This window comes from Aulonocara sp. 'chitande type north' Nkhata Bay, linkage group LG11 (genome assembly GCF_057382095.1).
Source record: "Aulonocara sp. 'chitande type north' Nkhata Bay isolate Kocher_YH1m ecotype deep benthic linkage group LG11, A_spYH_male_GT1.1, whole genome shotgun sequence".
Taxonomy (NCBI): domain Eukaryota; kingdom Metazoa; phylum Chordata; class Actinopteri; order Cichliformes; family Cichlidae; genus Aulonocara; species Aulonocara sp. 'chitande type north' Nkhata Bay.
Genome location: NC_141354.1, coordinates 36706057 through 36732607, shown reverse-complemented (window position 1 = coordinate 36732607; position 26551 = coordinate 36706057). Strand labels below are relative to the sequence as shown.

At 40.8% G+C, this 26551-nt stretch overlaps 3 protein-coding genes and 1 long non-coding RNA gene across 5 annotated transcripts; 1 reads left to right on the top strand and 3 right to left on the bottom strand.

The window, feature by feature from the left end:
- Positions 1-1796: 1796 nt before the first annotated feature.
- rpz6 (rapunzel 6) lies at positions 1797-7904 on the bottom strand. The gene is made up of 3 exons (XM_086312411.1): positions 7497-7904; positions 4992-5488; positions 1797-4881 (listed from the first exon to the last, which is right to left on the bottom strand). The coding sequence occupies exons 2-3, from the start codon at positions 5483-5485 to the stop codon at positions 4191-4193; spliced, it is 1185 nt and encodes a 394-aa protein (XP_086168537.1). The 5' UTR covers positions 5486-5488; positions 7497-7904; the 3' UTR covers positions 1797-4190.
- On the top strand, positions 7393-20033 carry LOC147319689 (uncharacterized). The gene is made up of 4 exons (XR_015131565.1): positions 7393-7949; positions 8469-8576; positions 16066-16133; positions 17646-20033. It is a non-coding gene; the product is annotated as an uncharacterized LOC147319689 (long non-coding RNA).
- rpz (rapunzel) lies at positions 12340-19408 on the bottom strand. Of its 2 annotated transcripts, XM_086312413.1 has the most exons (4): positions 19085-19408; positions 18046-18124; positions 14846-14917; positions 12340-13623 (listed from the first exon to the last, which is right to left on the bottom strand). In XM_086312413.1, exon 4 carries the CDS (start codon positions 13574-13576, stop codon positions 12893-12895), a length of 684 nt encoding a protein of 227 aa, XP_086168539.1. In that variant the 5' UTR covers positions 13577-13623; positions 14846-14917; positions 18046-18124; positions 19085-19408; the 3' UTR covers positions 12340-12892. The 2 variants fall into 2 exon arrangements, with proteins under 2 accessions (XP_086168539.1, XP_086168540.1); XM_086312414.1 differs by lacking the exon at positions 19085-19408 and having other exon boundaries at positions 18046-18134.
- LOC147319688 (uncharacterized) lies at positions 20029-25734 on the bottom strand. The gene is made up of 4 exons (XM_086312410.1): positions 25098-25734; positions 22862-23146; positions 22374-22464; positions 20029-21356 (listed from the first exon to the last, which is right to left on the bottom strand). The coding sequence occupies exons 1-4, from the start codon at positions 25483-25485 to the stop codon at positions 20936-20938; spliced, it is 1185 nt and encodes a 394-aa protein (XP_086168536.1). The 5' UTR covers positions 25486-25734; the 3' UTR covers positions 20029-20935.
- Between the last annotated feature and the right edge of the window lie 817 nt (positions 25735-26551).

Here is a 26551-nt window from a genome sequence, read left to right as displayed (position 1 = left end):
TACAAGTCGGACTGCTGCAAGATGCCAGCTGGTCAGTAAACAGATGCTTTCCGTCTTCCACATAATGACAGCCAGGATTGACTGTTTACCACAGCAAGAGCCTTTTATGCAGGAGAAGAGCCTCTTGGATCAATAGTTGTTACCCAGGCAAAGCCCACACAACCACTAATGAATCCACTGCCTTACAGTGCCGGCTGCATCTGCTTTCCATTTCTCCACAGGGGAGAAAACCAAGGAAATGTTAAATACTGCTGGTGGTCATGTTAATTTTAACATCCAAATCCAGCCACCATAGAGGAAAACAACAAAAAAGGGAATATAACATGACTGGATTATTTTAAATTTAAATTGAGCACAATAACAACAGACAAACCGGTCTAACCCTAACCCCCTAACCGTCAGCAGACACAGGTGTAACGTTAGCAAGCTTGTTGTTTGTTTTATTGTGTGTTGTCGTTTCAGTGGTCTGCACACAGAGACTGGTTCTGTGTCTGTGAGTGTTTGAGGGCTGCACTGTTGTCTGGCACACCCATCTGCCCATCTGCTCCACATTTTCTGTTTTTTCAGCGCCAGATCAAAGGTGGTAAAACAGTTAGTCACTTGTCTGGGATTTGTAATGACAAAAAAGGCTTTGTGCCAGCGAGGTAGCAGGTGGAGTGTTTAGCATCACGGGGAAGTCTGTGATATGTTTTCCTTTGTTTTGTTTTTGTTCTCCAGCATTTTGATTTAGAGTGAAGACGTTTGTGGTTTAAGGCTATTTATAGTTGAGTTCTCATCCATATTAAATGACGACTGCAGATCTTAGACCAGTGACAGGTACAAGATGTGCCCAACAAGAAACAATCCCAATCTAAAACCTGTTTTTTCTGTTTGTTTGTTTTACTTAAAGTTGAAAAATTAAGTCGATACCACTGCCAAGCTTAACATCTTAGCTTAACTCCCTAAGACCTGAACTCTTTAATGGCATGCATTTTTAATTTCTCTTTGTTATTTGGCACAACTGAGTAAAGATGTGCAAAACTCTTTAATGAGAAACAACAATTGTGCCCCTTTCAGCAATATGGCTCATTTGAAAGAGAAAAATTTGGTATTATGGTCGAGACAATCCAAAATGTGATGTCCCCATATGTGGAGGCCAGGTTCTACGAGGTTAAAGACCGAATGCTAGTGCTACACTTTCCAGTGTTCAGAAATACACATACCACTGCTGCAGGGTAAATATGAAGCTACAGTCTCGAGACGGTTTTCTTTAGGGTAGCATCCAGGGTTCAAACAGGGGGAAACTGAGGGAAACTGTTCAACTTTAATAAACTGCTTATTAAAACCTCTTAATCTTCTTTCCTAAAATGCCAATTAGAAATGTAATGATAGATTATGTGTCAGATTACTTTTTTGTTTTAGGACAAATAAAGTGCTGGTTTACTAATTAATTTGAGAAATGTTCAAAGCTTTGGAGAAGACTGGTCAAGCTCTTTTACTCTTGCATCCAATCAGGATTTCCACCAGTGGAATATGATCACAGCATCCAGCCTAGACCTCATCTACCGGTCTTAGACATATGAACAAAATAAGGAATGTGGCTGTTGTTATTAGAATAACCAAAAAAATAGTAAATCTGAAGTGCAACACACATTGCACACTATGATCAATTAATTATCAATTTCTATACAACTCAACTTAATAAATGAATACGTTTCTTCATGTTGACTTCATGAAGCCTTGATGTTGGGAAAAACACTCATCACAGAATTGAATCCTCATACATAGGTCTCATTGGAGTCCTCGTCTGTCTCTACTTTTACTTTTTTTAATTTTAATTTTATTTTTTTGTTGAGGGGAGAAACTTGACTTATTTTTGATTTGATTTTAGTTCTGATTTTGTCTGATGTTTCCTCCCCCACAGTCTGCACCCTAACAGTCTCTGAAATAGTTTTAATTAGGCTTTTCTATGCGTAATTTTTTAATTAGGTTTTTTTATATACATAAATTTGATCAGCTGAATTATCAATTGTTTTCCTTTGAACACAGTCTACTTCCTGCTGCACTGCACTGGGTCTTAGGAACAGCGCTTGATGGATTCTGACAGGCTTGATTTACGACACACAAGCCGAGCAGCTAAAGACCCTGCAGATCCACTGAGATATGACATGAAGGGCATCTCCACCCGTGCTGCACCTACTCTGAGCATTATGACTGATACCATCCTGCTAAGTCAAGCACTTTGCTGCTCGTCTGCAGGATATTAGCTCAGCCAAAGGTTATTCATGGACTATCAAAGCAGAGCTGCAGTCAGGAAATGCTGACTTATGTGTAAATATCAATTAAATTAGCCAGAGTCAGTGTTGCTGAGGGTGCACTGATTTGGTTTAATGGGCACAGGCACTAACAGTGCTACATAAATCACATTTATACAAGAAAAAGGAGACAGATATTAGATTACACGTGTTTACACATCCATTTGCTTTTTGTTTTGACTCATTAATTATCATAAAGCATAAAAAGACATGCTAGCCATTCATTATCCACTAATTTTGTTAACCCTCTCAGGCTCAAATTAAACTTTTTGTTGCTAATGCACAACCAAGTCCTGCAGTGGTACTTCTGAGTAAAATACACTCATAAAATATGTGTGTGGGGCAATCAGGTTGTTAGTTTTTAACTGTTACAAATCGGCAACGTCTGCCTTGAGAGGGTTAAGATGTTTTGGTATGAGTAACAAAGCAGATGCGGTTTAAGCAAGCAATAGTTTTTATCTAAATGCTGTGGATTAAAAAAAAAAAACTGAGTTCATAAAAATTTCCTGGGAAAATCTTTGGTTGATTTTTAAATTTCAGACAAAACAACTGAATATTTAATGTCAGGAAGAATACCTAACAGATGAAGTAAATTGCACTGAGATAGGTGAAATGATGCATAAAACATAAAGATCTATGTGAAGCAGTTAACTCGTGTTATTATTTTTAGGCAGAGCACTGGACGGCAGTGCGCGTCTGGTTCGACATCGAGGGCTTTCACTGTGTTTAGAACACAAGGCACATTGTCGTGTTTCCAACCTCCAAGCCTCTTGTTTTTCACGCCTGAAAAAGTAACCTCCCCGCTCCCTGTCAGGGTTATGTAGGCCAGCCTGCTGAGCACGGACAAAAAGGGAGCAGAGAGCTGTAGATGCAGCCTCAGCAAAACCATCTCCTGAAAGCTGTAAGTAGGTAGAGAAGCCGTTTCTCAAGGGAGACGGTGTTATTACTGCATGCAGCTGAGGTAAAATGCTTTTGAAGTAAACTGTTAGCATTATGGATAGACATGTAGCAATACAGTTTGTAATATGCAAGTGATTTTAAAGAGCTATAACTACGTTTATGTAGAAAATATCCGAGAGTATCTAAGAGCTCGCGCAGCTCTGCAAGTGCATTTGTGGTTATATTATTTTAACAAAACATTAAAACGTGAAACCAAGTTTTCTGAACGAGCTGCATTGATCGGATGTTTTCCAATATTGATTCTAACGTGTCGGTTTGGGTGATGGCGTACGCAGAGCACTGATCCAGTCATGTGTAGCTCTAATGTAGGAGTGTCAAATCAATTCTGTTCTCAAAAGGGCTTTACTGTAAAACTATGGCATAACTCATTCAGAAAAAAACACCTCTAGACTAAAAAAGGAAGATTTTAAAACATAAGCTGCATTCTGAAATCTTTCACATTTATTAAACCTTCCAGTCACAAAATGAATGTTAAAAATAAGTGCAACAGTGTCAGTTTGATTCAGTCCGCTGTCACTACAAACAAACCCTACAGCTGAAACTAAAAGAATTGTTGTATTAAATGTAGTTTCAGTCAGAGACGCTGGCACGTTTCAGTTTGCATAGAAGCAACATAATTATTTGCCAACAAAAGTGCTTTGTAATATTTTCAACTTCATTTTTTTATCTATTCACCCCTTAAACGTATTCTTTAATGTGTAGATCGACTGGAAATAATCAGCAAGAATATGAGTAAATCTCCCCACACGACTAATGCATTAGGTCTGGGCTTAATACCTGAAAATGCTTCGTTTGTGTGATTGGTGTTAATATAAATTATCTGACGATCAATGCCGAGTATCATCAATTTTTCCTTCAGCAACAAAAATGTTAAGTGTCTTCATTCGGATAAACCTTTCTGCCTTAAAATCTTAAAACCTGGATTATCTAGCAGCTTTACTCTGAGTGCACACACACAGCCACATTCTTGTGCCTCTCCCAGTAATGACAGTCTTCCGGAAAGCTCCACGCAGCCGCGGACTCCTTGTGACGACTGACTGCATGAACAACAAACCCGCACAGCTGCTTCTCCAACACCTCCACCACAGCTGGGGCATTTCCCTTCTTCCCCTGACCCTCCATCACCTGCCTGATACAGTCGTGGGGCACAGGCTGCGGTTTGGTGCTGTAGGACACCACCAGGTTGATGTTGTTCACCTGGAGCACTTCGAACCAGTTCTGCCCTGCCACATGGTGAAAATGCTCCCCTGCTCGCCAGTTTCGATAGGTGCTGCTTGAATGGTTGATCAGCCGCACTGACCAGCTGACCCAGTCGTACTTTTTCACCAAGAACTCTAAAAGCTGCTGAGTTGAATCCTGAAGATTCTCTTCGTGGTTTTCCTTCAGGAGGCGTTCGGTGTCTAATTTTGCTTGTTCTGGGAAAGCAGCAATGCAAGACTCAATGGCTGACTTCATCCTGGATTCAACTTCTTCAATTTTGCTGCTCCACTCTTGGATTTTTTCCTGCTCTTCTTCTTGGCCCTGTGTTAAGGCACAGTGACCCAGAAGAGCAATCAGACCCAAGCAGAGAAGCTCCTTCATCCGAACACAGAAATCTTCCAGAAGGCGGCGGTTCCGTGCCACATACCTACAACACAGAAGAGCAGTTTCATCATACTTTCATCTGACATCCACAGAAATGTGCAGTGGGGATTTGTAAATCCAGAAGCATAAATGTGACAAAATAGAACAATTTACCTTTCTACCACATCTAAAATGGGCTCTCCAAAGCAGTTAGTCCCCATGAGAGCATCACAGAGCACAAGCAGGTTCTTCTCTCCTCTAGTTTTGGCAAAGTGCTCCAAAAAAAGTCTCTTCTTCACCTCCCTAAACTGCTCTTTTGCTTCCAGTATATCCATATACTTCCTAAACTGGTTCCGAATGTTCTCCTCAACAGAGAAGTACTGGGAGTCCAGTCTTCCCTTCTTGAGCTCGCAGTCTATGTCTTCCAGCTGACTCGAGAGCACATCGAGTTTGTTCTTTACTGTCAGGAACTGTTCTTTGACATAGAAGACCTCTTTGCTCTGAACATTATCTAAGGCCAGACGCAGGACAGGAGCAGCAGCCTCGCAAAGAGGAAAGAGCTCACCCACAGCACTGGCCAGCACCTCGGCCCCCCTCTGAAACATATCCATCACTGCCTCAATGGCCTCCTTCTTCTGGGCCACAACCTTCTCCAGTGGATTAGTCATGTTCTGGGATACAGAGAAGCAAAATATGTCAAACATAGATAGAAACTTAGAAATTAAGCGGTGATTCTTTATGCTGTTATCATAATCATACAAAAAATTATCTCATAATATCTTTCCATCTATGATCTTAATTAGGATGAGGAGAAAGTGGTCATTTCTCAGACTTTACCATGAAACCGTAAAGTGTCTCTCAGATTATTTAACTGGTAGTGCAGTAGTCAAAGATTAGATGGAGTATGGTCTGAATATAAATCTCTGCACCATGAAAATACTTTTCCAGTTTTTTTGTTAGTTTTCTGAAAAATTCCCACACTGTGAATGAAAAGTTCCTTTTGTTGTGCAATGAGTCCTTTGGAAGAGAGAAAGGGCCAAGGGAGAAAGGATGGAAAAATCCAAGCACGCGTGGGATTCTACATTTTGCACTCTGCTCACATGTTTACATATGTTGTGATATGGCACTATATAAATAAAAATAAATTTAACTGTTCAGACCAAAAGTTGTTGAACGGCTTGCTTAGATGAAAAAAATCCCGCTTCAGCAAATAATTCTCTTCAGACTGTTTTGACCTCGTGTCAGCTGCAATTTTTTCATAACCTGGATTTACCAAGAATTAAAAATAGAAATATGATCCAACTTCCCTTTTTATAAAGAGAGCAGAAAAGTGAGGTAGCTTACAGAAGAGTATAGAACATTTCTAACTTCTGGAAATGTTACTGTTCCAGCTGTTGGCTGTACTTTTAAAGGCGATGGTTCCCCCACTGGCTGTTAGATGAGAATAATTATGGAGTGCAAAATGGTCCAATGCAAAGTGAAGCTTTGTGTTGGTCGGAACACACTATTTGACACATTAAGTTTGTTTTGTTGGCATATTATTTATAGAAAATCAATTTCCAGATTTGTTAGCAATTTGTTGCAGACCCCTGGGGGTCCCTGGTCCTTACTTTGAAAGTCGCTTCTGTATCTGCATATAATATTAAGACAACAGATGCTGAAGGAACAAAGCTCAACTGAACTGCATGTGTGTGAAAATGAAGGACACTGGTGTTGCTTTCAAATAAAAGCTTTAACTTTACCTGATTAGTAATTGTAGTGTGTACACTGAATTTAAGAGCAGTAATGCTCTACAGTTTAATACTGTGTTGCTTCATACTGGTAAGGACCTTTTTTCTAAATATATTAAAGCCAACTCTCTATATTTATTTTGTAAATATGCTATAAATACACATTTTCTGACAAACAAGTCAAATGACATTGCTGAATGCTTGTTATTTTAACAATATGTCACTGAATTATTATTATTATTATTTAATCTTATGTCAAAGACTCTTTCTTTCACAAGTGGAGGAGAGAAATCTGAGTTCAAGATGAAATTCAGTATTTTTAGAGCATGATTTGGTGTTTGTTTGTTTTTTTGTTTTTTGGTCACATTGCGTCTTAATCCTGCTCTGATGGGCACCATTATGTCCTTGGATTACATTTCATTTTACGCATCCAAAAGGATGTAGATGATGATGTCATGTGAACAAAATGGGGGCCTGGATGAGAAGATGCCCTTGGCTCTGACTCATTTTAGATTCGCAGATGTTTAAAAACCCGCTTTCATCTTTCAGTCTGACATGTATAAATTACTGTGCAATCCCAGTTCAGACGATATTTGTGTCTGAACTCGAATCTGCGTCACCGACAACCTGCAACAAATCATCATTCATTTTGTTTACATTTTAAAAGGCCTCGTAATTTGTTGTATTAATAAAGACAAACATGAGCACAATAAGATACCAACTATGAACAACAAGGTTTAAGTAAATATTCTAAGGATGGGAATTCCATGTGCCCGAACTGAACCATTTCTATCTGCCATGCGCGCTCAAAAGAAATGCGCAACGTGGATCTTTTTACGCGCAAATCCCCTCAGAGGATCGGACACACCTTGGAGCATGTTAACCCTTCTGATGAGGGAGGAAGATAAACATTCATGACATTCTTATAGTAACAGTGTTTTTTCTGTACCTGAATGAAATGCTTCTACTGCTCCTTCGCGGCTGATAAGCTCCAACAGCTGCAGACACGTTACCCCCCTTCAAGTTTGAGAAAATTCCCACGGTTCTCTCATGCACTGCTGAGAAGGGTCCAAAACCGGACTGAGAGCGGAGATGCGCATTGAATGCCTGCAAAGGGGGAGAGAGCGCGCGAGAAGGAGAGATAGATGGAAAGAGAGAGAGGAGGAGGAGGAAAGCGCAAAACTGCGCAGGGTGAAATGTGTGGTGGGTCCATTTTCTTTTCAGTCAGGTCACAATGACTGGAAGGTTTAACTTCTTCAACAGAATGGAAATTAATCAAACTGCTTTTCTAGTGGGCGTTTCTTCTTCTTCTTCTTGTTCTGGGGCAGCGTTCGTGCACACTTGTCGCAGATATTTCACCATTTTATGCCTCAGCCGCTGTGAAAATGATCCAGAAGTTGAGGTAAGACGATCGAAAAACTGTTGTCTTTTGTCTCTTTAGCGTCTGAATACGATGCACTGATTTTCCTTTTCACCTCAACCGCGTTTTCGGATCATTAACGCATTTATTTGACCTTCTGCAGGTTTAGAAACCCCAATGCTCAGAGCCTTTAAGAGCTTTGATACTGCTGTGAAAATGTCATCACGGTAAAGGATATTTTAAATAATCAGGGAGGGAATCTGACAACTACCCACTGTATATTTTTAGAACTACTGCGCATCACTATGTCATCATTTTCTGTTCAGATTTGCCATAAATTTATATACATCCGTGAAACATCTCTTATAAACTAAAGACCATATGTTGTCATTTTTCATCATTCTCATGAGGCTGAGATTAAATTAAACCTCACACCCCCGCCTTTTCAGTGCGCACACGACGCGCCCTGAGCGCCGAGGCTAAAACATCATATGTACGGATTCATACTCGCTATGTGACGGAGAGCTCTTACAGTTTTCAAATAATACAAATTTTCTTTAGATTCTTCGAAAGGACCTCGTATCACGAAGAGGGGAGAAGAAAAAGCTCCATCACATGACGGAGGATGTGCGTCGGTGGTTCACAAGCACTCATTAATCTGCAGCGCAGGTAAGCGCCTCAAAATCTTTGTGTCTCAGTAATCCGCACTGCAAATGCCCGTAATGCGCATTTTCCTGTTTTGATCCCCCAACACTGAGCTGTGAGTCAAACCTGTTCATCTGGATAATAATGCATGAGGGCCATACCAGAGGGACTTAAGCTCGGCGATGCGCCCTGCTTACCTCACCTGAAGCGATTTTTTTTCACTAGTTTGTAAATTAATTTCGGGTTTTCCAGCAGAGTTATTTGGCCTCGAAAAATGGAAACAGCTTTTATTAGGCTGACAGCTTTGATACACAGATATGACTCCGTGGACCCTGAAGGAGCGCCGAGAAAACAGGTGTAATGATGACACAAGTGAAGTACTAACGCCCTCTTGCGTACAAATGAGTAAACTGCACTTCAGCTTACGCCTGCTGCACAGAGGAACCGTAATAACAAAGTTCTTATTCATAGCTAAAATTAAACGAGGTATAACTTGTTTTCGGGGAAATTTACACGTTGTGTAAGGAGATGATGATGACTGATGGATGGTTTTGACTTTATGTATTTGGACAAAATAACAAAAACTCAAAAAATGTTAAATACATTTAAAAAAAAATGTCAGCATTATTAAAGAGTAAAATATTCACTAAAATGAAAAAAAAAAAAGAAACTGGAACAAAACAATAATTCATGTCACAGATACATTACTAAAGAGCGTTTTATTTTCAGTTTTGATCTTTTTTATTTAGTTTTGTGCACTACACACCTTAATGTAACTGAGCAATGAGTTACATCTTTGTATATCTTTAACAATATATCTAAAATCTAATTTTTGGGACCAAAAACATTCTTTTTATGGCATTCAATTTATTACATTTGTGTTCCCACAACACATTTTCTTAGTTTATACATTTTAAATGCCACATTTATTACACATCTAAACCAGTTCTTTGGCTCGTTCAGCATTTTTAGACTACAAAAAAGTAAAAGAAATAAATAAATAACTAAAATCGTCCCAAATCTGCTGAAAAAAAATTCTTGAAATAAATTCCAAACCTTTTCTACTTTGGAAGTGCTTTCCATCAGATTGCAGAACCTTGTTGTAGAAAGTAAATCACATCCGGTACTGATGACTAGTACTGGGTAAAAGGTCAGGGCTCTGTGCAGGCCAGCTAAGTCCTCCTACATCTTGTGGGCGATCGTGGCTCAAGAGTTGGGAGTTTGCCTTGCAATCGGAAGGTTGCCGGTTCGAGCCCCGGCTTGGACAGTCTCGGTCGTTGTGTCCTTGGGCAAGACACTTCACCCGTTGCCTACTGGTGGTGGTCAGAGGGCCCGGCAGCCTCGCCTCTGTCAGTGCGCCCCAGGGTGGCTGTGGCTACAATGTAGCTGCCATCATCAGTGTGTGAATGTGTGTGTAAATGGGTGGATGACTGGATATGTAAAGCGCTTTGGGGTCCTTAGGGACTAGTAAAGCGCTATATAAATACAGGCCATTTACAGGCCATTTACATCTAACAGAGACTCAAAAAGACTAACTTTGCCAACCTTCCAAGTAAATATAATCAGCACAAAGAGGAGCATCTTATACAGCAAATCTGCTGTTCCATCCACGAATATCAGAAAATAGGTTAATTCAGTTATAAGTAGGTTTCTAGTCCAGAAATGGTCTGTATTTGTATAGCGCTTTACTTGGTCCTAAGGAGCCCAAAGCGCTTTACACTATACACAATCATCCACCCATTCACACACACATTCACACACTGGTGATGGCAAGCTACAGTGTAGCCACAGCCGCCCTGGGGCGCACTGACAGTTTCCATCATGTTCTGCTGTAAACTGCAAAACCTGTGACACTGCGGTGACCTGTAATCTTCTCCCTTTGGCTGTAGAGGGCGACAGATTAACCTGATCGTGTCAGTCATACCTGCTTTTTTCACAGCAGTGTTAACTCAGAAAAGAGACTGTTAGATCAAATCAAAATGTAGGATAACAGATGAGCTTTAACAAAAACATGATGCGTCCCACAAATAAAGGGAAGTCTGGTCACCTGTATGTGCGAATACATGCACACTTTCATAGTGGCAGGAGCTTTTTAACATAAGAAAATAGACTTTTTCTTAATCACAAACACACCGATCGATTCTTAATGCTGTTAAATAATTCAATATGCCAAGTCAGTATTATTGATTGTTTATTTATGGTGCATATACAATCAGGCATCAAATTTGCAGAACTAAAAAGGCAACATGTTCACATACAGGGCATACCAAAAAGAGGGCCATATGATCTCCCAAAATATCAACAGAATTTTAACTATATTTACGTAGCATATAGTGTTGTAACAAGATGGCGGCACACTGCAACAGAACCATAAACCAGTCTGTAACAGAGTCTGTGTGTTTAAAAAGTAGGAGAAAAGTATGGCTATATATATATATATACTAAAAAAATAATTTTAACTGAGGTGTTACTGGATAACTTTTCCAACAAACACGGTGACAACTGACGTTGTGTTCTAATGCAGTAAACCCACCAACCATCTGATACTCTTAGCATCACCAGTTTTCTAGAAAAATAAGAGAAATTGTTCAAAACATGAAGACTGCATTAAAACAAACCCCTTAATAAAAAATACAAAAAAAACCGGGACATTCAGGCACTGTTGTTCAGACAGGAAAGGACACAAAACGCTAAAAATGATACATAGTTGCTCAGGATGGCCTTAAAGAAAATGACGGCTCAACAGATGTTAAAAACCTCCCACCAAAGAAACCCTCTGATATCTCCTTACATACTTGGTGCATTTCCTGCATCGCTAAAAAGCTGTAGTGCACATTAAATAGAAAAGAGTGGCACAGCTGCACAGAACGAGAGCTCTGTTAGAAACTCAAATACCACAGGTGTGTATTACAGGTTGGGGAAACTGAACTGCAGCCATTGCTTAATTTGACCTCATAAATGGTAAATAATGACATATTCAGTGCTTCTTGCTCCAGTGAAGTGCTCGTTATTGGCAGCTGTAGTGCTGCATGAAAAATCTGTAGTGTCTTAATGTTTCAAATATTTTCTGCACTTAGGAAAGAAAATAAAGAACTCAGCACAGCAGCATCACTTTAGTGTAAAATAAATTTAACGTAAGAACAAGTAAAACACATTTGTGGCACAGATTTTGATAATTTGCTTAAGATGACACGATTGATTATATTCAATAAAGGATTATATCACAGTAGTCGGTTATTAGATACATAGATATGAGGCTTTGAGATGCTTGTCTCTAGTTCTAGTTGAACTCTTTCATCTGAAGGCTGGTTTCTCCTGCCGTCACACTGATTTTCTTGTAGTGTAATATATTTTCACAAACTGCATTTGGCTGGAATAGACTGCATGTAAAGCTGTGGGAAGCTCTGCAATAGATTACGTTTAAATATGGAGCTGATGCATTGACAGTCAGCTCTCATTCCAAAGGTTTCAAATGCTTCTGTTCATTTTCCCGTAAAGCCACCAGACTCTCCCAGAGACAGAGCAGATGTGAACGAGCACTGGTTAAAGCTATAACAAGGCGGCGCACTCACTGTCAACACGTCACATGCAGATACTTGTAAAGGACACTTTAGTGTCACATTTAAACACACTGGGTAGGGGGCTGTATTTGATACCAAACTAAGATTGTGGTGCTCAAAGAATCCTGAACAGAAATTTCAGAGACATATGTGCAACTTCAATGGAGGGAAAGCTTTTTAAAGCTTTTTCTTATTTTGGCGTCAAGTTGTTAAACTTTTTAAAAGTGTTTTGTGTTTTTTTTTTTAAATCAGGTTAGACTGGTCCCAGATAAATAACCACAGGGACTCTGCTTAAACTAAGCCAAGTGCAAATTAATCAGCAAGCAAAAATGTCCAATGAAGGACATGAACTAAAGTCTTCTATCTGGCAAAGTCCTGCACACCTTGTGTGAGCAACTGAGAACGGGAGTATTTGATGCCCTGGAACGAAAAAAAAAGTACTTTTTAATGTTTTTTGTATAATTATGTGTGTGCAATTTCTTTAGCGCAGCATACTGAACCCATGGATGATTAACATATCTTTTCTTGCCATGAGCTGAAACCACTGCAGTAACATTTTTTTTAAGTTGAAGAATCAGCCAGTCGATGTCAAAGCAGCAGGAAACGGGCCATGCTCACGTCTCACACACAGCTCACATGTGCAGCAATCACCAGGCTTTTAAAGCAGTGAAGGGAGACGTTGTCATTGGGAGAGAAAATGAAAGAAGGAATGTGGACCGGCGAGTCCGAAAACTGAAGAAAAGCACTGATGAAGCAGAGACGACGACTCTTCACGGTTCTTCACTTGCACCTGCTAAGAGCTTCCTGCATTTTCTCCTGTACGTGCTCCATCTTCTCAGCCCACTCCTCGCTCAGGCCCTCCTCGTCGTCTCCGATGACGGCCGCGTACCCCATGAGGGCGATGAGCCCGATGCAGAACAGGTAGGTGAGGCGCGTGCACAGTCGCTCCATTGTCTGGCGATCGCCTTGGGAGTATTTCAAGTAGACCTCCAGGATGGGTCTACTAAACAGCTTGCGTTTCCCCACCACGCCGTCGTACAGCGTGTGCAGGTTCTGGTCACCCAGATCGTTGGCGTAACTCTCCTCAAAGTCGTCTTTCTTGCGCTCGCGGTGCTGCGGCCGCGCCTCCACCATCTCCATGAACTTTCTGAACTGGTGCTTCAGGTTCTCTTCAACCTGATTGTACTGGCCGTCCAGCGTTTCCTTCTTGATCTGCACAAGCGTGCTGCGGTTCAGCTGGGAGAGCTGGTCCAGCCCTCGGTTGACTGACGCAAACTCGCGCTTCAGAGTACGAATGTCTTCATCATCGATGTGGTGCAGCACCACCCGGATCAGGGAACCGGCAACACCAAAGATGGGGTTAACTACAGCAGCAGCTGAAGAGATGGTGGCCACACACTGAAGCACTTTGACCAGACCCTGCTTCAGCTTGGCCTTCTCCTCGATGATCTCCTCATCCATCATGGCTGAGGTGCAGGTGCTGAGGTCAGAGTCAAGAAGTGGGACGTGATCTGTGACAGTTAGAGATTAGATTACATGTTTGACCTCAGAGTTGGATTATTACAGTCTTTGAATTTACTGTGACATAAATATACTCTTGTGCTTTAGATTTCCCTGATCTGTAGTTGGTACATTCAATATTTTTCTTAAACAAAGATAAGAAAACACCATCTATTTTGTTGAGTTAGCTAAAGAAGAGGATTTCAAACCTCTCAGGGCCAGTGACCCTGGTTTGCAGTGGGCTTTGTGTCACTTGATAATGAGACTGACTACAATATGACTGACATGAGAGGAAGTTATCGACATAATGTGCTTGTTTTATTAGCACAAGTTTCTGGCTATGAGTCAGAGAGCCATGGATCTAAAAGGTGAACATGCAAAAAAAGGCAAACATAAGGAATTATGTTTTCATTATTCTGCTCATTTCCAACTTCAGTCTTATCCTTAGCCTGTACCAGAGCAGCTTTGCATGATCCACAGTTCTAAAGGGTTCGTGTTCATCTTGAGTAGCTCCCTCAGTTCACAGTCAGTCTAACCGGCTATGTCCCCAACCAAAACCAACAGCCAGTGGGTGGTGCTTGTGTGGTTATCACCAAAGCTGCATACCTGAGTGGAGCAGGGATATCTGCTCTCACTGATATCCACTATGATGGATTTTTTTAAGTAGTTTTACTTTTAATAAAACAAACATATTTAGGCTCCCATATATGGCATTCATGTAAAAATTTAATGAATATATTAATAAAGAAAAAAGCTTATTGTTTCAGTGAGGCAAAGACCAAATGTCCCGATCATGGTTGGTGATATTATGCTGGTTGACCCGTCAACAATTTGTAGTACACTAATTAAATATAATGCTGTATAAACACATTTAAGTGATGCTAAAGTGCAAAAGAATGCAGTGAAATATAATTTATGTCATAGAAGCCTAGTGTGGATCCTTCATTCATAATAATAATAATAATAATAATAATAATAATAATAATAATAATAATAATAATAATAAATGTCCCCTGGCTGTGATTCACCAGGCAAATTGGGTGTAGCAGAAGTCTAACGTCTCAGCTGTTTGATAGAAAAGCAGATGTAACAGCAGCATTTATTTACAGCTGCCGCTCGCTGTGCTGTGACAGCCACAGAAAATAAGCATTTCATGGCAGTTTCACAGAGTTTCCAACATCACAGAGGACTGCTGTGTGTCGACAGTGACACAAAGGTGCTGCTGAAGCTTACATCAAATTTCCTTTCTTCAAGTTCACACTGGAACAATGAAAATATGGATGCTGGTCCTGATGAAGATGATTCCTGAAACAAAAGACAGAGAGACAGATTCAGACAGCACGCTTGGATCCAACAAAGACGTCTCATGTCACTGATTCTGAACCAGGAAGTAAACAGATTTTTGTCCCTCGCTGGCTACAGTTTTCAGCAGTGAAGGAGTTAACAGCTTCTCTCTCTTTCAGCTGCATTCAGCACCAGGCTGCTCTCTCTGTGTTTCTATGGCCCGAGCAGATAGCTCCTCAGAAGCAAACAGGACGCGCACCGAGACAGCCGGAGTAGCTTCAGGGCGGGACAGAGACGCTCTTCAGCCACAGTACAGGAACAAAAACAAACATGGCACGGCCGACTGAGCTGACAAACCCGTTCATTGTGTAACAGCAGCTTCTCTGGAAGTGCTTTCAGTCTTCAGTTCAGAGGAAGATTGTGGAAGTTTAAAGTTTAAACTGACTGCTGTGAAGAGCTGATGACGTCCAGTTGTTATTAACAGAACTATATGTGGGTGTTTTCTACAAAGACTGCACTCTCAGCCCTCTCATTTTCCTGCAATTGTCAGAAAAGACCTGTTGGGTGCCGTGGCGTCTCAAACTAATATAGCTAATCACATCAGCGGCGCTGTGGTGACCAGAAGCCTGAGCGAGTGGAAACAGGCCCCACACTCACTGCACGGTCTTTGTAAATCCCCGTGACCACCAGGGGGGGGCGGTAATATGCCCACAATAAAAACACCACCCATAGCAACCATCCTGATTTCAGCACCACCACTGTGGACTAAAAGCACTGACGCTCACTTTTAACCCTTTAGCTTTAGGATAACTTTAAATGTTCAGTTTAAATGCTTGTAATCAACAAAAATAACAGGAAACGATTGATTAATCTAAGTACTTGTGAAACCTGCACTTAGAAAATCACGTTGAATGATTTTAGAGCTTCATAAGACTTTCTTAAATGTCATTTTTTCAGGAATTTACAATTTTTAAGTGGTTAGTTTTTTTCATTTTTTGGCTGAAATACATTTTTTCTGTCAGTAAATGTCCCTCCACTTTCTGTTTTCCTACCATGACGTTGATAAAAGGCCTATTCTGCTTCATTTTTGGTATCTGATGGCAATTAAATCCTCCTAAATTTGCACTGATGTCGTATTGTGTCTCCAACCTGTGTCCTTAATTTCACAGAAGGTGATCTGGAGGAGAAGATGCCCCATTTCACAACATAATACAACAAGCTACGCGAAGCAATGAAGGTAATGAAAGGGTTAACTGCAGTTTTAAAGCTTTGATTATTTAATACTACAGCAAAATAGATAAGATAGAACTTTATTAATCCCTCGGGTGGGTTCCTCTGGGAAATTCGATTTCCAAAAAAAGCACAGCAACGACCGAAGTTACAGTTACAGAATTGTTATATATATATATATATATATATATATATATATATATATATATATATATATATATATATATATATATATATATATATATATATATATATATATATATATATATATATATATATACACACACACACACAGAAACAAATATAAATAAAATATACAAAGGGGATAAATAGAATAAATAGGAATAAAAAATAAAAATACAAGTGAATTGCACATTTCAAGTACTGAGTCTATTGCACTGTTGACTATTTACAAAAGTATTGCACAAGGTATTGTACAGTGAGGTGAAGAGGCACTACAGCTTAGTTGTTCCCCCCTCCTTTGTCCTCCTTTCTCCTCCCTCTCCCCTCCAGAGAGGAGTTAAACAGTCTGATGGCGTGTGGGACAAAGGAGTTTTTAAGTCTGTTAGTTCTTGTCTTGGGGAGAAGCAACCTGTCACTGAACAGACTCTTCTGATTGTTAATGGCCGTGTGCAGAGGATGCCCAGCATTGTTCATAATGTCCAGCAGCTTTTTTAGTGTCCTTTTCTCTGCCACTGTCACCAGAGTGTCCAGCTTCATGCCGACCACAGAGCTAGCCCTCCTGATCAGTTTCTGATGTGAAGTCATTTGTATAATCTGAGCTGTATTAATAACAAACTCAGTCAATTGTGCACCAATTAAAGAGCACGACTGCTGTGCTTCTATTAGCGGCATTAAATTAACCCTTTGTGTTAATGAAATTAATCTTATATTGACCTTTGACCTTTTCTTAGCAAGTGGTCTCCATCATTCTAAGATATTCGTAGTAATTTGAAGAAGAAACTCAATCATATTTAAGTATATAAGTTTAGGACAATTAATAAAACTCCTAATTAAATGTGAACAAAGTGGAGAAGCTAAAGCTCCTGAGGTTAAAGCCTTCTGAAAGGGTTAACCAATCAGTGCTGAGTGGCAGCGTGGCCCTTACAGCCAGCAGGCTGCACACTTCTCAGGAGCTGACAGAAAGCTGTGATTCAGTAGTTGTGACTCAGCTTCTGCATTAATGTGCGTCTGAGCAGAAACCAGCAAAGGAACAATTATAATAATTGTATTTATTTATTTATTTTTACTTTTAAAGAAACATTTGGCGACACCTTGTAACCAAAGCAGCTCTGTGACGTAATCAGGAAATGTCAAACGGCTCTCACCTGTTTCCAAGCAGAGGAGAGGCCATCTTGAATGTTTTCTATAACGTCACCAATGCTAGGCTAGCACAAATTTACACAATAAACTCCAATAATATTATTCCTAATGTACGCCACTTACATTTTCAATGCTTATTCTGATTATTTTTGTGCTACTTATTCGTGTTAAATGACAGGATACTTTCCCTTCACAGAGCTCAGCCTGTGTGGGGCTTTCCTCTGGGGAAGTGCTCCCTTGATGGCCAACACAGCCAAACAACTACTGTGATAAGAAACATACAACAATGAAGGGCCATCCGGAGTTCTCGTCCGTGTTTGTAAGTAGTTCTACAAGAATAACATCCTCTCCTAACAGCACAGGCCCGGCACACTGCCTTCTTGCCCCAGCTCTGGCTCCCCCTAGCAGTCCCTCCATATTTCCTTGTTACTGCACACCATAATGCCCTGACCCTCCCTGATCTATTATACAGTAAAAACACCTAAATACATCTTAAAACCTAAATTTCTCTGTCTAAATAATAACTATAGAGGCTCTACTTGCCTTCCAGCCAACATTAGGCACCATTGGCCACATCAGAACAGAGGATTGCTTACCTTTCAGACAATGGCTCTAACTATACCTTCCTCTCCAAAGTCCCAACCTCGACAGCCTCCTTCTTCTTCCCAGCAATCCCTGCAAAAAGGACACTTCCATGTCTGTAGCTCATGTAGGGGTGAACAAATTTGACAAAATCATTTCTAAAAAGCCCAGAAAGTCCCCCAAATCTAAAAATGGCCATTTGGGCCCTAAATAAACATGACCTCCAATATCCCATTAAAAAATAATTTAAAAAATGGCATTAAAAGGTAAAGCCCCCTCCTCAGAAATATACTGTTCTACCCCTATGGTTTCAACTTATTTTGGTCCATTCAGTAGTCATACAGTTAATACTGAAGAGGGATTGTCCGTGAGTGCGCAACTGAACTCTTAGGAACTTGCTGCTGCTTTTCGTGCGTTTGCCAAGTCATGGAGCATCTCTGAGAGGCTACACAGACTCCATTGGTGGGATTAATTGGTAAAACGGACCCTTTTCTTATGGACTAGATCAAAAGAATCCGAAGAAAACTATTTTCACGTGAATAAAATCCAACAAAACCAAAAGTGAGCCGCGAATCCAAATGGACATCTCCAAAAGTGCACAGGTGTATCCAAATGCTCAGGGAGCTCTCAAGAGGCAACAGGAGTATAAAAGAAAATTGTATCCAGCGTAAAAGGTAAATATAATCCTAAATATAACCAACATTTGCCAAATGTACATACAAATTAAAAGTTGCATTTTAAAAATGTCCAATTTAAAGTCTACTAAAAAAGTGAAGGGCATTTAGAAAGATGGTCCAAAATGCGCAATGGCACTGTCGACAATATTTTTTTAATCTAACTTATTTAAATACATAATTTATTGAAAAATACATTTGTTATTACTAACAGCACCGTAGAACATGTTTTTAAATTTAGATGAGCTGTCTGACCAACAAGGGCTATCTAGCAGACAAAAAGCCTGAGCTATAGGCGCTCCCATTCAGTGCGCCAAAGTAATCGTGTATAGTTATGATTTGGTCCTTCATGCGGCCTTAAATAAGAATAAATGGAAACCTTAGGCACAAAAAACGTGCAGCCAAATCCGGTGAATTCTTTGGTGTGAGGATCAGCCTGCTGCGCCGACGGTTGAAGCTGTTTCCCCCGAAATAAACCTCATGCAAATCCTGCTGCCAGCGACCAGCACGACACAGCGTTAAAGCACAGACTTGTTCCTCATTTAACCCGACCGTTCCTTGCGTCGCTTTTTAGAGCAGCACACAGCCACAGTTATGATGGGCGTTTGCCTCCCAGCATGTCCAGACCTGAGCAAGCCGCGAGTGGGTTAGAGACCCCGCATCCCCTCACTGAGACATCCAGCCTCAGGCAGCAGCAACACAAGAGAATCCCTGTCCTCCCCGCGCTGTGAAGTGGGAAAAATAGAGATAAAAGCCGACTGTTCACTAGAAACGACAAAGCTTTCAGTTATCTGCTGGGAAAACGGTCCGCATCGACGCTCAGGGCGTGCTGGTCGTACAGTAGCGCGTCTGTGAGCCAGTACAGCCTTTATTCAGCACCGCAGCTGCAGGCGGAACTGCAGCCGGACGCACGCCTGTCCTCAGTGAACAGTTGCCACCGCAGCTGTCAATCGGCTCACATTTCAGACTGTGTGATGAATACACGCAGCCATATACTATACTCTAGTAACCGCATTTGTGCAAGATCAGCTGTGCGTAATATTTACGCTCCGCGGTGACAAACCTCTGTTGCAAGACCTTGTTTTGGTTTTTGTTAGCTGGGGGGCAGGAGGAGCGCCTTGTTGACACGTTGAAAGCCACAATATTGAAGCCCCGGGGCAGAGGCTCGACTACAGAACACCGAAATATATTCATGCACAGTGTCACCATTCTTATGTTCTAGATTAAACAAGCTGCTTTACTGCAGCTCTGTGTGCTGTAAACTTTGGGACTCCAGACAGATATTGTTTGCGGATGTGTTTAATATTCTAGAATAAATAAATACAAACAAATGGAAACGTTGTCACTTTGTTTTATTGTACACATTTACTGCAAAATGAGAAATGTAACATTTCTGTGTTCACCCTGTTTGCCTGCTTCAAATACTGAAGTGTAACCCAGAAACTGCTGAGAGTTCATTTCAACGGGAAAAGGGGAGGGACAGTTTTTGTAATCGTGTTTTTAATATTTGACAAAGTCCAAAAATACACTTTAAAGTTTACCAGCATTGTCTGAACTAATAATTCTTTACCCGACACTGAAATCAAAGATGTTGAGCTAAAATTGTAGCCACAATTGATGCACTCACACTGTAGTTACAGATGTTACACTCCAGGGGCGCTGTTCTGCCATGTTAGTTAGTGCCATGGATTTATGCATATTGCCTCAGTCATGATACATTTATTCAGGCTCTTTTCCAGTAAGAGTTTCGTACATGCAAATATTGCTGACATGAAGGGAGACAGATCAGAATGTAGAGTTGATCTCATGAAGGTTAACTTCAATAACAGTCTGAGACTGCATGACTCCACCAAAAATTCCTGGATGCAGAAGGATGACAGGAGCCGGATTAATTTATAATTTTTAAAGAACATCAAGACAATTTCTTCCAATATTTCTTTGTTTGATATATTTTTGAAATGTGTGATATGTGAAGGTTCGATGTTGCTAGTACTAGGATTCTGATGAATCCTGCTGCCTAACACATCATCAAGAGGTCATGAACTGAGGAAATGCACAGCTGACTCATTTGAAACACCAGGTTCATGTTATTCAGACCTGAGACAATTCCCATCATTAATTCAAAGCCACCAAAACACAAACAGTCAGATTTCATTATTCTTCACACCGCGGTAAAAGGGACCCTCCAATCTGCTGAACAGAAACATCTAAAATGTAAAACTGCTGTCTATCAGCTGCACATTATTCCTCCAGTGTTCATGTGAGGTCCTTCCCTGTTGGGTCCCTGCGTGTCTCCAGATGGGTTTATGTTCTCCAGCAGGTTTCTGTACTGTGTCGTCTCCGTCTGGTGCCGAGCGATTTTTCTAGCGTAGTACCTCCTGGATGCGGCTCTCCAAGCTTCCCTTTGCAGCGTCTGAGACTCTTCGGGTAGCTCCGATATCAGTGTCCTCCTCCTCTTATCCACAAAAGAGCTGGGCTGTGAATACTGAGAGTTTGCGATGTGGGGGAAGGGGCTGGATCGTGATGGGTTTGCCTGCTGGCGAGCTATCTTTCGAGCATAATATCGTCTGGAAGCTGCTCTCCAGGCTGCCCTCTTCAGTCTCTGAGCTTCCTCTGGCAGGTCCGACATTGGCACGCTCTTCTTCTTGTTCCTGAGGAGGTAAAAGATTTTACACCAAAATTATTTCTGTTAGACTCTTCTAAACTAATAGATATTATAAATTAATCAACTGAAAAACACCCTGGGAATTCTTGTGCTCTGTGTTTACTTGGTTAGCCTCCAAGCTGTAGTCCTGTATCAGTGTCTCAAGGAATTACCTTTAAACATTTTTTAAAATTGAAAGCCAAAAAAAGAAAAAAGATACGAGGCACGGACTTCGGTTAAGTAGGGTAACACAGACTCATAGCCCGCAGAGAAACTGTGCTTACATGCGTAATCATCCCACTAAGTCCCGTTTTGAGACAGGAAACACACTGTATGTGTTAAGTTCCTGCACTGCTGAGGTTGCCCTATATTCCCCCAGTTCTCGCTCTCTTACTCATTTGTTCTCTGTTGTGGTAGAATAACATTTAAGTTGTCGTCAGAGGGTCCACAGATGATCTAATGCACCATATCTCTTCAAATAAAGTTGGTCAGAGGTTGCATAACACGTTCCTGGAAGTATCGCAATAAAAGCCTAATAAAGAAGTAAAAGGTTGTCTCCAGTAAATCCTTACAGAGATGTTCATTTGAAACAGATATAAGAAACGTGGAATAATAATAATAATGAGTTCATAAGTTCAACAAAATGAGAGGATACTAAATTATAATCAATTGCATCACAGGTGCCCAACTCTCACAACCACCTTTACAGCCTTGGCAGCGTTACTTTCAGTAACAGATGAGTTTAAAGGTGATGGCTGCACGCTGCTGTTGTAGAGAACTTCAGTCTGCACTCCCACAGTGACGATGAATCAATAATCTGCTGCTTTTCTTTCTTTTATTCAACTGAATCTTTTGCATTTTGACTGCTAGTTAGACAAAAACAAGCACTTTGGTTTCAACACTATAGAGAAAAATACAACAAATCATCAAGTCCCCGAGTAAATAATTATTATGTTTCTGTATTAGCATCCCCTCTGAGGCGTCGCTGGATTATCAGCTCATTAGTTTCTCTGATATAACTCACCTCATGTGCTCTGCCTCAGTCATTGCAGCTCCGCCCGGGTCTGCCTGTGGTTTCTCCCTGAACGTCCTTCCTTCTCCGGTCTCCATTTTTTCTACATGGATCATTAGAGATGAACATATTTTTAGTCGTACCACTCCAATGTTGATATTATATTTACTATGACTGTATTTAATTACAGTGTTTTTTCCTTTGGCTGTATTTATTTTCAAGCTTCTCTGTTGCTAGATTCCAAAACCAGACTTCCATGTTAGATCTTCAGTGTTTGATGGGTCAGTTAGAAAACAGTGATACTGACGAGTTTAGCATTGTTAAAACAGACGAGTCATTTTCCCCCAACGGCACCATGTGACAGGACCGGGTGGAAAAAATGCCCTATATTTATATAATATTTCTCATTTGTGCAAACAGCAAAACAAAGAGAAGTAGAGGATTTGCTTTTCCAGTGCTGAGAATATTAATGTGAATAAATTAAATGCAGAGTGCATTACTTTTTACACTGAGACTCTCTTTGTCCTGACACGGACTGCCCGTGCTCTGCTGATGTTCATTCATCTCCCACTTGATTAAGACCGTGTCGACGTCACATGGCTCTTGTTTGACCACGAGGCTGCTGGGAGATGTCGGCATATTTCTGGCTGACTCTGTTACACCCGAAACCTCGGAGGAGCGGGAGGTGCAGCTGTGCTCCAGGACCATTCTGCTGGGGGAAGATGGAAGAGCTGACTCCTGGCTGTGGGAGGAAACGTGTGAGGGGGGTCTTGTGAAAAAACCCACTGTAAAGAAAGGAAACAAACAAAGGCTTATTTTGTGTGTTATATTTCCATAATATCCACAGTCACATGTACTCAAGTCGTTCAAACACTGTGTTTTCTAGATGCAACCAATCAAAAGGCAGTACTCCTTAAAGAGGGAGGAGCTACAACAGCTTCTTTTACACAGAAGATGAACTGGGGGGCTTATAACACAACTATGGATTCATGTAAATTATGAAACATGCAACTCAGTGTGAGTAGAGTTTAGCATTAAAAACAAGAGCTTGAAATGACAATAACAGGCACCTTTTCCCTGATATACTCCAAAAGACTTCTATAGAAAATCACTCAAGTTTCTGATATTCGTAAATCATTACTCACTACAATGGATTTTCATGTTCTATATATATTTTTAAAAAATCTCAGGGCTCAGTGAGAAATGGTTTTACTCAAAACTGTGAAGTGGAATAATACTTCAGGAGATGAGGTGGAGGAGGACCAGACATGAGAGCGAGAAGATGAGAGCTGAGAGGAGGACATGCCTTTGAGGAGCCTGAAAAGGGCAAAATGTGTAAGCTAGGGCTCTGAAATTGTCAGAGAGGACACCAGCCTGTGAAGGGAATCATCTTTCCATGGCAGTCTTGTTGATGAGCACCTCCCACTTGTTTGTGTGCTCTGATTTTTTGTTTTTTCCTTTTCTCAAACCCGGTTGCCTAGTTTCAGTTTATAACCACTTGTTTGGTAGTTGTGGCCGCTGGTAGTTTTTTCAGGTGTCATATTAAAAACAATTTCAACCCATTTTCAGTATGGTATTAATGCTACCTTCAGAAATGAGCACCTCCCTGTGGTCTGTGGGCTCTGTTTTTTTTCTTCTAAAACCTGGTTGGTGGCCGTGGCTAGCATTGCCCTGTTTTTCGGTTTCATGCTAAAAATAAATAAATAAAATAATATCTGCCCAACTTCAGTATGGCTGGAAGTGAATTGATAAAGACAGGAGACATAGGATTTAGTGCACTTTTAGTATATAAATAAAGTTGAATTCTATTCTATGTATTAATTATATAAATCAACAGCAAAAAGGAAGAACTCAAACTAGCTTGTGTGTGTGGGACTGGGTGTGTATGAATTCCACTGGAAAGGTTCTAGTTTCCCCTTCTAGTTATCATATGGGCCTAAAAACTTCAGAGCCCTACATTAAACAATTTTCCATATAATGGAGAGGGGGTCAGAAGCTCATACATCTTCCTCTGAGCTTTTTCCTTCCTGCTATAATGTCTAGCCTTCCTCCACCCCCTCTCTTAACAGCAGTAACACTGCCTGCTCTACCTCCAGAATTACATCCACCCCAAGTATGGACTGCAAATCTAACCCCCATGAATATGGCATGAATAGAAAGCCCAGGATGGCCCCTTGACATTACAGCAAGTCTCATATAGATTGCATAACCGGTGCTTGACATAGAGGTCACAGACTCCTGTCCCCAACAGCAGACAAAATCTTAGAGGAAATTATAGAAATGTTCTGTAATAAGGTGGTGGGTGGCAATGAGTCGAGTAGATACATTTTTTAAATTGATTTATCTGCACAGCATGCACTAGCTGCTCTTTTCTAGCCTGCCCTGACAAATGAAGTGCAGGGGTAAAAGGACATGGCCATTGGCCTTTGGGAAGATCAGTTTTCTTTTTCTTCATTTTAATATTCTCATCTACTTTCCTTCATGGAGCAATTCCAACAAAACCTCTCTCGGTTCAAATCCCAATCAGACAGTCGGGATTGGAAGCGTTTCGGGGTCAATGATCCCGAGGACTTTACAGGCAATTATGAATTGTCAAAGACATTACTCTCATCTTCTTGTGAACTAGTGGCCTGTAGTGGGTCTAACAAAGGGATGACTCAAGGCAACAGCTGACAGGCTGTAATTTGTCACCAGCCTAAACCTGCAAAGCCAGAAGTGACGCTCGTGTTTACTTACACGATAAACTCGTCTCACAGTCCTGCTGCTCCGCTGTCAGCTCGGTGTCAACGCATCCCGGATCAAAGTCGCTCTGATCTCCCTTCTGCCGGTCACCGGAGCTCCGGGACCTGCTGAGGCTGTGCTCGTTCTTGAACAGCCCGCAAGTGCATCCCTGCCGGCGCAGCACCTGCAGTTCGTGCTCCATCTCTGTCAGTCTGCACTCCAGGCGCTGGATCTCTTTGTCCCTGTCGGCCACCATCCGCTCATACTCGTAATTCTTGGAGCTGTTTACGCCGTACAAAACGTTTATCACAGAGTCTATGGCCAGCCGGATGGCGTTTTCCACCACCAGAGCCTCGTCGTCGCGGAGATGTGGGTGCAAAGTTCTGTTTTTGACCAAATCCATGTTTCCTTTAACTGACTTGTACTGACAGGCTGTGCTAGAGGGAGATGCTAGCGTTAAATGTGAGGATGCGCTGGCTCACTGAAGCGATAAGCCGCGCGCATGCGCCCTCCAAAAAACAACAATTAACACACCAATTAAAGCTTTTTTTTAGTGATTAAAAATATAAAATGATAGTGTTACATTCTTAATGTCACTGATGCCGTGTCTATTACCGCTAGCTGAACAACAGAAGCAGCAGGGGCATCATTATCTTCTTCGCTTACAAGTGGCGGTCAATAAATATTGACTTGACGGTGATAGCACCGACTACTGGTCATTTGACTAACTACACTAACAGTTACTATTAGCAGTTTTTCTTTAACCTAGAGATTTATCTGACAGACTGTTTTTTTTTTTTAATTCATAGTTAAGGAAATAACTCAATCCAAAACTCACAGGTTATCAACATTTTCAGCACTATTTGGTTTATTTTGGGGATAAAACTATGTCCTAATCCTTTTGAATTAGCATAATTTCATCACCCATACCACAGTCAAGTTTTTTAAATCTTTTAGCAATCTTTAAAATATTTCTGAAGTAAAATCATCCAGATCAGTTTGTTGTTTGTTGTTTAACTGCAAAGGAGAAAAAGAGAATGGATGGATCTTTTTTTTCTACTTATTCTCAATCTATATATTTTCTTTTCTAAAAAGAAAATAAGTTGTTTTAATTCTTCTTGTAAATCACTTTAAATTATTGTTGTGTTTGAATCGAGCTATATAAATTAATGTACCTTGCTTTGCCAATAATTGCTTCAGAGGCCTCGCTTGTTTTTGGTTTCATTTGGCCAAACTATTCTGCAATGATCCATGCACTCTGAAATCATAAGTATTTGTGAATTTCTTGATGCATTCTCAATCATCCAGGAAAGTAAATCTCCAAAAGTTGATTCTGTTCATCTGGACGTAGCGTTTTGTGGGGGAAACGTTTCGTCACTCATCCAAGTGACTTCTTCAGTCTCAGCTGACTGCAGGTGTCCCCAATCTTATAAACAGTACATTTGCATAATGACTGAAACCAGCCCAAT

Excerpts from the sequence above, each read along its gene's own strand:
- rpz6 (XM_086312411.1), bottom strand. The coding sequence starts at position 5,485 with ATGACTAATCCACTGGAGAAGGTTGTGGCCCAGAAGAAGGAGGCCATT. Across the intron at positions 4,882-4,991 it reads ATTTTAGATGTGGTAGAAAG|GTATGTGGCACGGAACCGCC; the intron begins GTAAATTGTTCT and ends TCTGTGTTGTAG.
- rpz (XM_086312413.1), bottom strand. The coding sequence starts at position 13,576 with ATGATGGATGAGGAGATCATCGAGGAGAAGGCCAAGCTGAAGCAGGGT.
- LOC147319688 (XM_086312410.1), bottom strand. The coding sequence starts at position 25,485 with ATGGATTTGGTCAAAAACAGAACTTTGCACCCACATCTCCGCGACGAC. Across the intron at positions 23,147-25,097 it reads CTGTGAGACGAGTTTATCGT|TGGGTTTTTTCACAAGACCC; the intron begins GTAAGTAAACAC and ends CTTTCTTTACAG. Across the intron at positions 21,357-22,373 it reads ACTGAGGCAGAGCACATGAG|GAACAAGAAGAAGAGCGTGC; the intron begins GTGAGTTATATC and ends TTACCTCCTCAG.